This window comes from Lolium rigidum, chromosome 3, assembly GCF_022539505.1.
Source record: "Lolium rigidum isolate FL_2022 chromosome 3, APGP_CSIRO_Lrig_0.1, whole genome shotgun sequence".
NCBI lineage: Eukaryota > Viridiplantae > Streptophyta > Magnoliopsida > Poales > Poaceae > Lolium > Lolium rigidum.
This window is the reverse complement of record NC_061510.1, coordinates 157,787,133-157,801,048: the sequence shown is the minus strand read 5'-3', so window position 1 is coordinate 157,801,048 and position 13,916 is coordinate 157,787,133. Positions and strand designations below refer to the sequence as shown.

The following is a 13,916-nucleotide window of genomic DNA, read 5'->3' as shown; positions in this document are numbered from 1 at the left end:
AGAACCCATATCGTCGGGTTAGGCCCATAGGCGACGAAAAATACCCCTTAGCGGACGATTTTGAGACGTTGTCTATCAGAACTTTTCTTGTAGTGTTGTCTCCCTCCTCGGATTGCGACGTCGTCAGGCTCTATCGTCCTGGTGCTCTCGCACAGCAGTGGACGACCGTCGATGCGGCTCTTCGGTGTGCTCCTAAGGTGTGAGTCAGGAGAGTGTTTGTCGTTGGCGAGATCCCCTTCAATAAGTGCGTGTGTTTGCTAGTTCGTCGAAGGCGGTCAAGATCAAAAGCTTTTCCCCTCTCATCGTGGTGATGGTGAGGTACTGCTTCTAGGTCTTGTCCGTGCTGAGGTGGAGCAGGGGAGTGCGGGAGCTGCTCTCGGGAGTGGAATCACGGCGGCTCTTTGTTCATTGCCGTTCAAGATGGTCGTGCGGCGACTTCTCCCACCTGGTCGTCGGCATCGGTTCTTCCCGGCCAACGTTTGCAGGTGAAATCAAACCTCTGGGCTTCTATGCCGATTCAGAGGCCTCTTACCTTCAGTGTAGTTTGCTCCCGGCACCTCGGCCATGTCCCCGGTGGTGTTGTGCTTGACTGCATCGTGGCTTCGAGAAGCAGTGGTGTTGGAGCTAGACCCGATTGCATCTCGTGTGTATTTTCCTAGGTCTCTAGTGCAAAAAGGCTAGACCTGTTTGTAATTTTATTTTCTTTGTTGGTCCTCTGTGTAATTGTGCCACTGCTCAAGCTCAATAACAGCTTCTAGGTCCTTCGGGAACCGACCTGGTTCAAAAAAAAGAAAATCCCCCCCCCCCCCCAAAAAAATCTCTGAAATGGTAAAGCCGCCAACGCAGGATGAGGTCTTTGTGCCTGGGCTTGGGCCTAGCGCTTGCTGTCCACCAGGCCGGCCCAGTAACACCGGATCAGGCCTACGGAGCTCCCTCTTTGCAGTGCTGGCAGCAAGGACTGTTCGCCCAAGTCCAAGTGGATAACCATGCCGCTCGTCGTCTTGGTCCCCTCGGCGGCGGCACCGCTCCGGCGACCGCCGCCCTCCCGCTTTGTGCACCCTCGCAGGAACCTTGCCCTGACCAGAACACGCTGCGCCCCTTCTCCACCAGCAGAGGCGCAGTCAGTAAAGCCGCCGAGACCGCGGCGGTACCCGAAGCAGTTCCCAGGCGAGGTGGTGGGCGTCGCCGAGGAGATGCGGTTCGTCGCGATGCGCCTCCGCAACCCTAAGAAAACTACCCTCAAGGACGCTAAGAGGTCTGAGGGAGCGGCGGAGGATGATGAATCGGAGGAGGACGACCACGAGGTGAAGGAGCAGGAGGACAACAGCGAGCTGGAGGAGGAGGAAGAGGAGGATGAGGAGGAGGACAACCACGAAGTGGCGGAGGAAGGCGATTCGGAAGTGGAGGGGGAGTGGATGCCCAGCATTGAAGGCTTCGTGAGGTACCTGGTGGACAGCAAGCTTGTCTTCGACACCGTCGAGCGGGTCGTAGCCGGGTCCACGGACGTCGCCTGTGAGTGTGATTTTTTCTTCTCCATTCTTTTCTAAGGTTCTGCTTTCTTGGCGGTTATACAGTAGATATTCTTCTCCAAAACGGCAATGTCATGGCTGGCTGCATTTAGAATTTCGGCCCAGGAATTGGATTTGTAATTTGTCATAGGCCATTTGGCCGGTGAACGACTAATCATGCTAGCTCGTATGCAGAACACCAAGTAAATGATTACAAATCAAAAGTATGATTTATATATGGCCTTCAACGAACATTTAGTGCCTAATGTAGCTTCTAAGTAGCTTCTTACAGCAGAAACAGCAGATGTTATTAATTAATAATGTTCATTCAGATGTTTACTTCAGGAAGGGTGGGTTGGAACGTTCAGCTAGCATTGAAAAAGATTTGGAGTGGTTCAGAGAACAAGGATTTGAGATTCCAGAACCGAGCACTCATGGATCAAATTATGCAGCTTATCTCTCTGAATTGGCTGGGAGCAATGCCCCGGCCTTCCTTTCCCACTATTACAATATTTATTTTTCCCATACAACTGGAGGGTTGGCCATAGGTAAAAAGGTAAATATCATCAATTCTTCCATCACTAAGCCGTTAGATTGAGTTCAATATTGCATAAAGAATAAATATTTGATGCTCTGTATTGTGTTTTATTTTCTCAAGTCGTAGCATATTGTCGCTTTTACAAAATAAATCAGGTCTCTATGCCGGGGCCAATATAACAGCCTGAACTGGATAGAACTAAAGAGTTCATCTCTTTTTCCTGGTATTAAAGTCCTGTTTACCACCTTGGAGGTAAGAGTGTTTGGGGAGTTCTGAGCCGATCACAGTACGTGAGATTAGTTTTTTATGAGCAGAAATTTCATGCTGACCTATTACCCACCAAATTATAATTGGTACCGAAATTCCACCATGTTCAATCTAGACTCTTGTATCAAAGGAAATAGATGGTTCAAAAAAATTCTCTATATAAGATGTAATGGGACTGTTCAAGAAATTTCCATAAATTTGCTGATGTATGTGTAGCCCCTTTTTTTTATCTTGTTGAGATTGAGTGCATTTGTATCATGAACTTGAAGTAATGTATGTTCTATGCAAGTCTTTGTATTGCTCCAAATCCATCTCCTCCATCACTGTACCATGCATTTCATTAATTGAATTGGTTGGCTCAGGCAATTGTCCAGTTTGGTCTAGTATACTGCATGCTTTTTAGATAATGGAAAGAAACACCTCCCTAGTCTCTGCATATGTTACAAACTAAAAAGAGTAGTACTTCAACCAAAAAAAATAAAAAATAAAGAGCAGTCTGCGGGTCACATGAAACTTCAGAAATTACGTGGCCTAGTAAAATATGTATACTCCTGAATTCCCGCAGTCCAGAAATTAATCTATAGTATACCTGGTTAGTTGAAAATTGCGATTAGTGTCTAATGCACAAAATTAAAGGACATGTTTTATTTGTGAATTTATATATTTCTCTTCAGTAGAGCTCCGGCTGCGCACATGTTTACATTGTTATGATGTTATGCTACTATACTAACTAACACCCATTTCGTACTCCCGCCATTTATACGTAAGCGACATATTTATAGCCCTTTTTTTTTTGGATATGCTCCACTGGTTATGGTGAGTACTCGAAAGTGAATTGCACAAAGAGTACACAGTAATGAATTTTGTTCGTGCAATTTTTTTTTATTATATATCCTTCTATTTCATTCTTGTATGTAGTAAAGACCGGTAGTTGTTGTTTTTCGTGTAATGTGTTCTTAAGTATCAGGTAATCGGAAGAATTAGAAGAGCGGATTAAAGGTTGTATTCGTCTATTATGTCTTCAACGTGCAAAGCACAAGCTACTTACTAGTAATTAAAGTGGTAAAGAAGTATAATGCATACATATATACAAGAGATAATGAGAGTACATAGTACACCGTCATTCTGCTATGTTATGACCTTAGTCGTTTAAGTGAATAATTTCAATCTGTCTTGGAATTATGAAAGCCTCTAAAGAGGTATTGTTTCCATGTAACAGATCTGCGACAAAATTTTGGAAGGAAGAGTGCTAGAGTTCTACAAATGGGACACTGATGCAGAACTCTTACTAAAAGATGCCAGGGAGAAGCTTAATGAGCTTAGCAAGGTACACACCCCACAACAAATCCGCTTTCGTGTAAGGTTGAAACTGTTGTGTGCTAGTATATGCTTACTGGTCTGATCAGTCCATCTCTTCTTGTGTGCAGCACTGGTCTCGGAAGGACAGGAACTTGTGCTTGAAAGAAACTGCAAAATGCTTCCAGTACATGGGGCGGATTGTGCGGTTAATCATTTCATAAAGCTTCATTGAGAACAAAGCTATCTATCTACAGGCATGCTTGATTAACCTGAAGACTGAGAAAAGCTAGAGAGATACAGTACCTAGAGGCCTAATGCAGTTTCATCTTAGAGAGACTATGTTGTAACCAGCGGCCTGGCCCGGCCCGAGAAATGTCTTTTTGCTGTAAGAGATGAAGCTGACGGGTGAGCACTAGTAATATTGGATGTCCCAAATAGCAGGTGCGCACTAGGTCCTTTTTCGGCGTGCATTGTAGAGCTGATTGTTGGAGTCAGCTGAGCAGCTTTTATGTGTGCAAAGTTGATGTCAGGGCAAGCCATGCGATCATGCCGTCCACTCAATGGTGCCATGCTTTCCTTCAAATGTATCGGCAACAAAAAACGCATTGCTAGTACAGGACTGCAAAATGTTGCCTCCTCATCTAGCATGCCAGCTCTCCAAATTAAGGCGCTCCTGATATCCTGTACTAGTGTTTGTTCCAGCTGTGAACTCAATAGCGTACCAACCCTGTCAGCCTAGTGTGATGCCTACATAGCCCAGTAATATGTGAACAAACTGTATGATCATTAGGATGGTGCTTGCAATATGTTACTAGCTAGGAGTCAGGACACTGATAGTTTATGCTATCTTTGTTGTCTGGTATCAGTATGTGCTGAAATATTTATCCTCTCATGCTGATTCTGATGTTTGAGGACACCGCAGTACTAACTAGTGGCTGATTATCAATGCTCTTGATGGACCGGGCCCTTGGCCCCAAACAGCTGCATTGCTCCATGTTTCTGCAGAGCTTGTTGACTGGACCTGTCCTCCCGCCATGTGGATTGCCTGCTGTATGCTGCTGCTCTGCTGTGCTCCTAGTGGCAATTTGATGATCCAAGCATAATTTTCTTACCCATGTCCCTACTCTACCATCAACTTGAAGAGTTTTCTGAATCAACTTATAACGCCATGACAAATCAAATGGCCCTTATATATTAGCAGCACTATCTCGTACAAACGGTGTTCTCTTCAAGTTGCCTGAGCAACATTCGGCGGACTATCAGAAAACTACTATTAAGATGTCAATAAAACAATCTGAGCAATAATAGCGAAAGCAAAAGTTTTTTTTTTGCGAAAGCAAAAGATATATACTTGTGAATTGAAAAAAAAAGCGACTTGGGGGTTTAGACGGCCAGTTTAATACCCCCCTGACTCATGAAGGCTCTCTGAGATTTATCAAATTTGGATGTATCTAAATGCTATTTAGTATCTAGATACATCTAAATTTTAACAAATTTTAGGCAACCTTCGTGAGACGGAGTGAGTAGAATAATATTTGGGTGTATACAAGGAGAGAGAGAGTAGATGCTGACAGTCGAACTCTGGATCTCGGGGGTAGAAAGGTATCAGCGCCTCCCATCCTCAGTTCAATATATGACATTCCCCTCTGATTATTTGGCTGTCAATAGATTGTTTGGTACAGTCTTCACAATCTGTTGCCAATTTCTTGTTCACCCACGGGCTGTAGATTTCTGCACCAAAAGATTGGCTCGCCACCTTTGGTAGGGCACGCACAGGCGCAAACCAAACGTACCCAAGAATCAAACTCTAGATCTCATGGGTAGAAATGTATCAGCACCTCCCAACGATCCGAGCTAATCCTCAGTTCAGTAGTTACTAGTGAGTACATTCTCCCCTGATTATTTGTGTGGTATGTAAGTCCCTATAGCTTTATGCACATTTCCACTCCCCCTTTAGGTTTCATCATCATAGTTTGTAACGGAAATATACGATGCAGTCTTTTTGGCTATAGAAAAGAAACGAATGATTCAACTTCACAATTACGCAAAGCTGCGGAGAGAGGCATCTTCACAATGATATTATCCCAATCTCGGAAGAAAGAATGATGCTATCATGTTAAACGACATAATACGCCAACAACATTGTCTTATTTTTCAGCTTTGGGCTGGCAGTAGCACTATAATATTAGCAACTTTCTGTGGCGTGACACTGATTAGAAGCTTTATGTGGCCGACCAACCTATCCATTAATTTGGGCTTCTCCTCTTACTCCTACACACATACAAAACGAAGATCATAAGCACACCTGTTCTAAATGCGCGATAGGTGGGAAAATGATCTCAAATTTGCTCACACGATTGGGACTGGCTTTGGAAAGCAAAATCAGGAGCCACCGAGTTACAAGCAACACGAAAGGGCGTTGGAGTTGGATCCAGTAGCTACTCGAGCATCAAGCAATACTGCCGTGGTGTGGTTCGAGAGCCTTTCCGGACAAGCAAACGTTTTGTCGGAGGGAGAAGCTTCTGCAAGTGTGTTATTGGTTTTTGGAACTACCTACCCTGTCGCACCCGTTCGTGTTGCTTTGCAACTCGGTGGCGTGCGTTCGTCCTCCACTAGACACAAGGCCACACGAGAGCAGCCACGACACGCACATGATCCAGGCCTAACACCATGGAAAAGGGTTTATGATGCGATGCTCAGGTCGATCTATCTATATCTACGCTGGGCTTTTGGTTGGTTATGACTTTCGATTCGCGCGGCCACGAATCAACGGCGTGATGCTAGTTTATTACAGTAGGTGATTGACGTTCACGTACAGGCACGGAACCACTACGATCTCGGTGGAGATCCGACTAAATCGTGATCTCCTGTTAATCTATTCGCGTAAATCTGAATTCCACGTGAACTGCGCCTCCATGTTCTGCAACAAAGTTCACACAAGGGAGTACGGTATTGACCTGGTGCGTCTTGTTTAAGGGCGTGTTTGGTAGCTCGCGTCCCCTCTAAACAAGTCCGTCAAATGCAAAAAAACGCTTAATTAGATGAGGTTTGTGTTGTGGCCCGCGCATTGCTTAAAGCACTCCAAAGATAGGCATTGCTAGGACGGCTAAATCGACAGTTTTTCCAGGGCTAGGTGTGGTGCGAAAATCTCGGTTGCGTTTCGTGGCAAAGCTCGGTGTCACCTCCTCAATCATGTTACCTCCTCCATTAGCCCCAACTTGAAATTCCATTTCCCTACCTTTCGACACCGGCGGTGGTGGAGACACGGATCTACCCTACCGGTTGATTTCTTCTACTCTGACACTGAACCATCGTCGTTGTTTGGAGGATGAACTCGTCTTCTTTATCTCCGGTTTTATTTTCATCACATGATTGCTATGCTCATCAAACATGAAACTCTTTGTTCGTTTGTTGATATGATTGTGTTGATGTAATTGATGGTACTCGTGTGAATTGCTGAGTGACGAAAGCACATTCTTCATCATACATGAGAATGAAGTAGTACGCCATCTAGAATGTGTTAGCTATGTGAGTTCACATGTGTGGTATGTGATTGGGAAGGATCTATTCATGATGCATGCATTCTTGGGGAAAGTTTGTCAACAGGTGATGGTTTAAATATTCCTGATGGTAAATTTTACCTAGAAGATGTTGGATATGCATGGTGATATGATATTCTACCACCCTTCAAGAAAACCAGGTACCATCTAAGGGAGTTCACTGCAAGGAACATGGCGTAGAATCTGAAAGAATTGTTCACTCAAACACTCTAGCCTTAGAGTCACCATCGAGAGGGCATTTGCTGCATTGAAGAATAGGTTCAAACTTCCACACTTACAACACCAAGTCAAGATGGTATCTTGCTTACTTACTGCATTCTTCACAATTAGATCTTAGATTGGGATCTAGATGAGCTTGTTCTAGATGAGGTTGTGCGTAATGAAGTTGAGATTGGCCATGGTGTGGAGCTAGCAAGGCTACAATGAAGCCTCGAAGAACAAGAGGATGGAGCGGGCAAACACAATTTGAGATGACACTGCAACACAATAGGCGGGCCCTGGTATTTTTAAACGTCGAGGCACGCTCGTAATCACCACGCTCGTGCTAGCCAACAAAAGAAATCCGCCAGGGATAAGTGCATCGGAAACTGCAAATTCGACGCTTTTTTCGGACGACGCATGGGAATGCGCCGAGCTTGTTCTAGCGCGACAGATAGAACTAACGCCGTGCTACAAATATGTGAGACAACAACATTTGATATGGCTTCCTATGTTGTTGCATGCACGACACAAAATTAGTGCCCCCAATGATCTTTTTGGGCGCTAGTTTAGTATGGAGTTTTATTTAATTACGATTCATTTAATTAATAGAAATCATAGAAATTCACAACATAAATTACAGAAATCGCAGCACAAACTCGAGTATATCACATAACATAGTATCGACTCATACATCATCATATCACCACAAACGGCATACACGATCCTAATAATTTTTGATGCGTACATCAATCACATAAGTTTTCATGACAAAGTACGAAGTCAATCCCTCGACCACCAGGAAACTCATTTAGTCTAGGGTAACAAGTGCTAAGATGAAGAAGTATTGATTGTTTGGCCTTTAGTTGTTCAGTCACCGGTGAAGTCCTGATAAACAAGGAATAATATGAAGTGTAAATCACTTTGTTGCAATGAAAGAAACATGTATGTGTGGTATGTACTATCAAGAGGCTCATAATTAAATCTGAAAGTTGGCAGTTATTATTCATATACATTTGCAAATGACCAAGCAATAGTGATGCGTTGAGTTTGGCTCAATTTTGTTATCTTTTCGACAGCCCTAGGCAATGCCACATTATTGTCCAAATTAAATACTTTCTATGATGATCTCACAGTAATCGCCTAAGTTTGTCCATCATCACATAGAGCATTCTTGTGTACATAAGTTAGTTTCCCAAATGCAACTATCCTATCACTTTTCATCGATCGCAGACTCACTCTTTGGTCAGAGGCAACCTACAATATAGCATGAAATATGCATTCGTGTAAGCAAACATACATACTCCAACATGCACATATAATTTGAACTGAATGGACATAAAATACATACATACCTAAGTTACATAGTTAGTAAAACTCAAAGACTTGATAACTCCATCTCTTTGTTGGGCCTTAGCCGATAAAATAGTAGAGATCAACACTTGTGATGCACACCTATACCAAGATGGAGTACCGCAATGTGAAATGATCATGTTTGATAAGGGCACGAACGATTGGCTCACTAGAAAGCTTTCTCTTTCTACTATTTTTTTTAATAGATGAAACTACAACTTCTCCTACTTTTTTTGAAGCACATTTAGATCATTGATGCATGTAAAATGTATACATGAACTTTGTCCTTTATCATATTGAATTCCCATATATTTGCAACATATATGATGATAATACCATATTTTACATTGATTTATGGGGATTTATCAATGATCTCTTTTATTTGGGTTATAACACTACAGAGCAGGAAAACCCTATTTTGTATATTTTTCACTTTTAGAGACCTATACAAAGTAAATTGATCTGAGATTTTTGGAGCATCACTTTTTCATCGGGAGAAGCACCTTGGGCCCTAGAAGCTCACCTGCAGAGGCTTGAGGGCCGAAAGAGGCCAGGTGGCGCGCCCAAGAAGTTAGGGCGCGCCACCCCCCCCCCCTCTTTCAATCGTCGATCATCCGATTGCCCTGATTCTTTAGTGAGCCGACGCGTTTTGCCCTAAAAACGACTATATATATGATCCTGAAGAGTTCTCGGGAGGAGAGCGCCATACAAACACAGAAACACGAAAACGGAGGCTGCTGCAAAGAAGATTGGAGGGGGAAACTTCGTCGGGATCACCGCCGGAGAGATCTCCACCTTCTCGAACGTCCTCATCATCCTCACCATGACCATGAGGGAGTAGTCCACCTCTGGACTACGGGTTTGTGGTAGTAGCTTGATCTATTCATCTCATGTTCTTCATAGTTCTTAGTGCCATATGAGTTACCTATCATGATTATGGTCATATTTGTAACACCTATGTGGGGAATCCTTATTCTATGATATTGCTTTATGAGATATGATCATATTATATTGTGAGATGTATTGATAGATGCATATTATGTACCCCGTTCTTAAGTATTTGTTCTGATCAAACATATGTGCAAGAGCGTGTGTGGGGTGATGTGTGTATTAGATGAAGTAGCATGATTTTAGTGATTATATAGATAGTGATAATATGTTCAAGATCTATTATGGCTTTTCCTTTATTTTGCTACCTCACTAGGGATAAAGTGAATGTATGTGCTATGTTTATCACGTGACAGTAGTGGTGATCTTGTTTGTTCAAGATAGCATATTTATATTCAAACTTCATGTCAAAGTACTTATTGCTATGCTCTGTTAATTATTAATACAAGACTGATGAAGTTTCTTTCTTGTGGAGTATAAGAGAGGTGTGTTGCATCATCTCTATGTTACGACGTGATGTTCATATCAATTCTGATCTTACATATACTATTATCTGCACTTTCATATCTCATTGATGAATTGCTATTTGTTCACCATAACTTTAAGAGAGAATAGTCAAGTGAATCCATGAATCCGGGTCCACTTTTTATCATAAGAAACACCTTTATATCGCTCTTACCTTTTTTTTTATTTGCTGCACTATTTTAATTCGAAAATACAAAAAATATTCACTTTTCTTATTTGCATCCAAAACACCAAAAATAATCAACCTCTTTAATGTTTTTACTTAGTTATTTTATCTAGTTTAGTTTTCACTTGTGTTATTTACTTACGCGAAACCTTGTGCTTGACAACCACACTGTAGAGTTGGGGACACAAGACACTTATTTTACTTGTAGGATTGCTAGAAGAAAATAGAAGAGTATACTCTTTTGCCCAGTTTCCCGAGAGTTCGATATAAACCCTCGAGTCACCATTGTGAGGAAAATACTCTGTTGATACAACACTCTGCACTTGGTGCCCCAGCGTATCAAGATTCTTTTTGGTGTTGCTATTAACCGTCTATACTAGGATCTGAGGGAATAACCAAATACATAAGCACATGAGCTGTAGGGGGATCAGTAAAACTACATTTGGAGTAGAAATTTGCACGACACCATTAACATCTGCAGGAGTAGTTTGCGCATCGGGAGCAACATCTAGAGGAGTGTTAAGCATAACACCAACACGATCTAGAGGAGTACTGAGCACATGAGTCAACACATCATGAACTGGAGTTAGCACAACAGGTTGAGTTCCTATTAGAGTCAGCACAACAGGTTCAGTTTCTATTATAGCTAGCACATCGTCAGCTGGAGTCAGCTGGAGTCAACTGACTAGGAGGTGTTCTAATAGTTGGCGGAGCAGAAGCTGGGGAGGATGGAGTGCAGTCTTTGAAGTACTACAAGTTCTGGCAACATTATAGTGGGAGCAGGAGTTGCTGCACTTCGATGAAGTATCACATTACGAGCTGGCACATGAGGAATTCTAACCGAATGTGCATCTTAGATAGGCCATTGGGCATCAAGTATACTTCGAAGAGGGCGGGGATTGCACACTAGGTTTAGGTGAGAATGCTTATCTAGGACATGTGTTTTCCCTTCTACGGCTAAGTAGTTAACACGACTGCATTGATTATCCCACCAGCTATGCATTACATCCATTTTCCTAGGCCATCCATCTTGAAAATCAGCTCAGCATTACACCCCCTAAGATTTGTATTCTCCACTTCCATTTATTGATACCGGTAGATCTTTTTGCAATGTCAACCGACTTGCAGGCATGAGGTAATAACCCAAATCCATGAACTCTATCTCTGGCATCTTTAGGGAAGACACGGGAATAAATATCACCTTCTTAAAAATCTATGTACTCAATACCTAGATCACGTCTAAGTTATTCTTGCATTTTGGCCTAGGATATGAGAATGAGTTAGTACTCAACATCTGGATCATGTTAGTGATGAATAAAAAATTACTATATTGCCTCCGCCATTTCATCAGCAGGTCTATTATCTTTGTATGTGTGTGTGGGTCTATACAGTTCAGCTCTCGTACTTGGACGACTATGAGTTGTCTCCTTGGTTGATGATGTAAACAAAAAGAAACTACCGGGTGTTGTGTGATAGAGGTAATGCCACCATTTGAGAAGAAGAACAAGAACCAAAAGGAGGAAGGACAACTCCTCATTTGACCCCCCCCCCCCCCAATGAACTCTTCCTTTGATTACCACCAGACTGTAATGATAAACCGGTATTCGTTGTAGATAGAGACTAAACTGATAAAGTATCATTCATATTAGCTAGAGACTCGATTTAAATTAAGTGCCTAAAGTAGCTATGGATAAAATGAACACCTCCTACCTACTTGTGATGTGTGTGATGTAGGTGTAATATGGTAAGAGCATCGCCAACGGGCGCCCAAAAAAGCCACATGCTAAAAACTTATGATTTTCTTTTAACCGCACGAGGCATGCGATTGATTTACTAAGCGTTGTATATTTTTGCGCGCGGATAGCAACGCTTCACCATACGCGCTAAAATGCAGCTCGCGACAGGTTTGGTGCTTGATCAACATAGGACAATATCAAATGATTAACAATTTAAAACACATTTCAAATAAATTAATGAATTGTTCAACATAACACATTTAAAATCCACGACATAGTTCAAAAGCAAAGCATAGTTTAATACAAGCAAGTTCACTACAAAGAAAGTTCATAGAAACAAATGAAAAATCAACATTCAATCTTCACCACCTTGACCATCATCTTTTGCATCTCCATCTTTTGTTTCATCTTCATTTGCAACTTTGGATGTGTGTGCGTGAGTGGTATGAGTCAGAGTTGGTACGAAGCCATCATTCGTAGTAGGCATAGCAGGCATAGGAGCTACCATGGAAGCCATGAATCCACCCGGAGGAGCTCCCATGCCTCCAATGTCGCCCATCCGTTCGGCTTTTTTCTAGCTTGTTGTGGCCGCTGTCGCAACAACAGATGACGAGCGCTTCACAGCGGTTTTCCTAGCCTTCGCTGCTGGCGCCCGCGCAGCGATTCTGCTCGTTGCGTTCTGGCAGGGCGCGACGAACAGGTTGCATGCGCACCAGCCCAGTGCTAGGGTTTCCCGCGACGGCGGCATGAGAGGCTGCAGGTGGCAGGAAAAGTTCATCAGTGCCAGCGGGAGGGGCGGCATAGTTAGAAACTTAAAATTGGGTGGGGGAGTGCCGAAGCGGTCGTCCATCGCCAGTAGATCGCCGGCGTCGGCGCGAGGAAGGTTGAAAGCGTGCGTACGGGAGATGATTCAACTCGGCGGTTGGCTTTTGCGCGTGTCGTCTCGGTTTGCGGTGCCCTTGAGCGAACGTGCCAAATATGCCATGCTCGATAGCGAGTTATCCTATGCGCTGAAAGTTTTCTTACCGCGTGTGCTCAATTGTACAACGCATGATGGATCACTGATTTCTACCTCCCGCATTCAACAAAGCAGTTTTTAGGGCGAGAACTTTTTTGGGCGTCTGTTGTAGATGTTTTAAGGTCAGCAGTAGAGAAAAGAGGTGATCGCAATCGTAGACCGCCTGCAACCGAACAACTTACCTTGCGGTCAACCAACGAATCACTAGATGCTTTTGGTCCTTGTGATACAACTTAGGATGTACTACCCCGTTTTAAAATAAGTGTCACAAATGTGTCTAAATACGGATGCATTGTAATTGTAAATATATTTGTATCTAGATAAAATTAAGTTGTGACAATTATTTGGAACGAGAGGATTAGAGCATCTCCAGTCGCGTCCCCCAAACCGTCCCCCAAAGCGATTTGGGGCGCGTCGGACAAAAAAAGCGTTCCAGCCGCGTCCCCCAAAGCTCTTTTTTGTCCGGCGCGCCCCGATACGGTGTCCGGCGCCCGAGCCCGTCCCCGTCCCACAGGGGACGCACCGGGGACGCCGGACACAACGAAAAGCGAGGCCAACCGACGCGGGCCCGACCCGTCAGCGGCACAGGGAAAATTCGTCTCACACTCCCGCCAAATCCCGCCGCTCCCGCCAAATCGCGCCTATACCGCCGCGCACAGGCCTCCCAAAACATATCCTGCCGCCGATTCATTTCTCCTATCCCGCCGATTTCTTTCTCCCTCCCGCCGTGCACCCGCCGCCGCTACCCTCTCCCCATTCCATGGCGCCGCCAACAGCCCCCAAAAAGATGGCGAAGAAAGCGGCCAAGAAGCCGCCGGGCAATGCGACGATAGGGGCGAAAGCGCCGTTCGCGAAGCCGC

At 43.8% G+C, this 13,916-nt stretch overlaps 1 protein-coding gene across 1 annotated transcript; it reads left to right on the top strand.

Moving 5' to 3' along the window:
* The first annotated feature begins 986 nt into the window (after positions 1-986).
* On the top strand, positions 987-4,047 carry LOC124698496 (probable inactive heme oxygenase 2, chloroplastic). The gene is made up of 4 exons (XM_047230978.1): positions 987-1,512; positions 1,841-2,064; positions 3,533-3,640; positions 3,741-4,047. The coding sequence occupies exons 1-4, from the start codon at positions 987-989 to the stop codon at positions 3,831-3,833; spliced, it is 951 nt and encodes a 316-aa protein (XP_047086934.1). The 3' UTR covers positions 3,834-4,047.
* Positions 4,048-13,916: the final 9,869 nt, after the last annotated feature.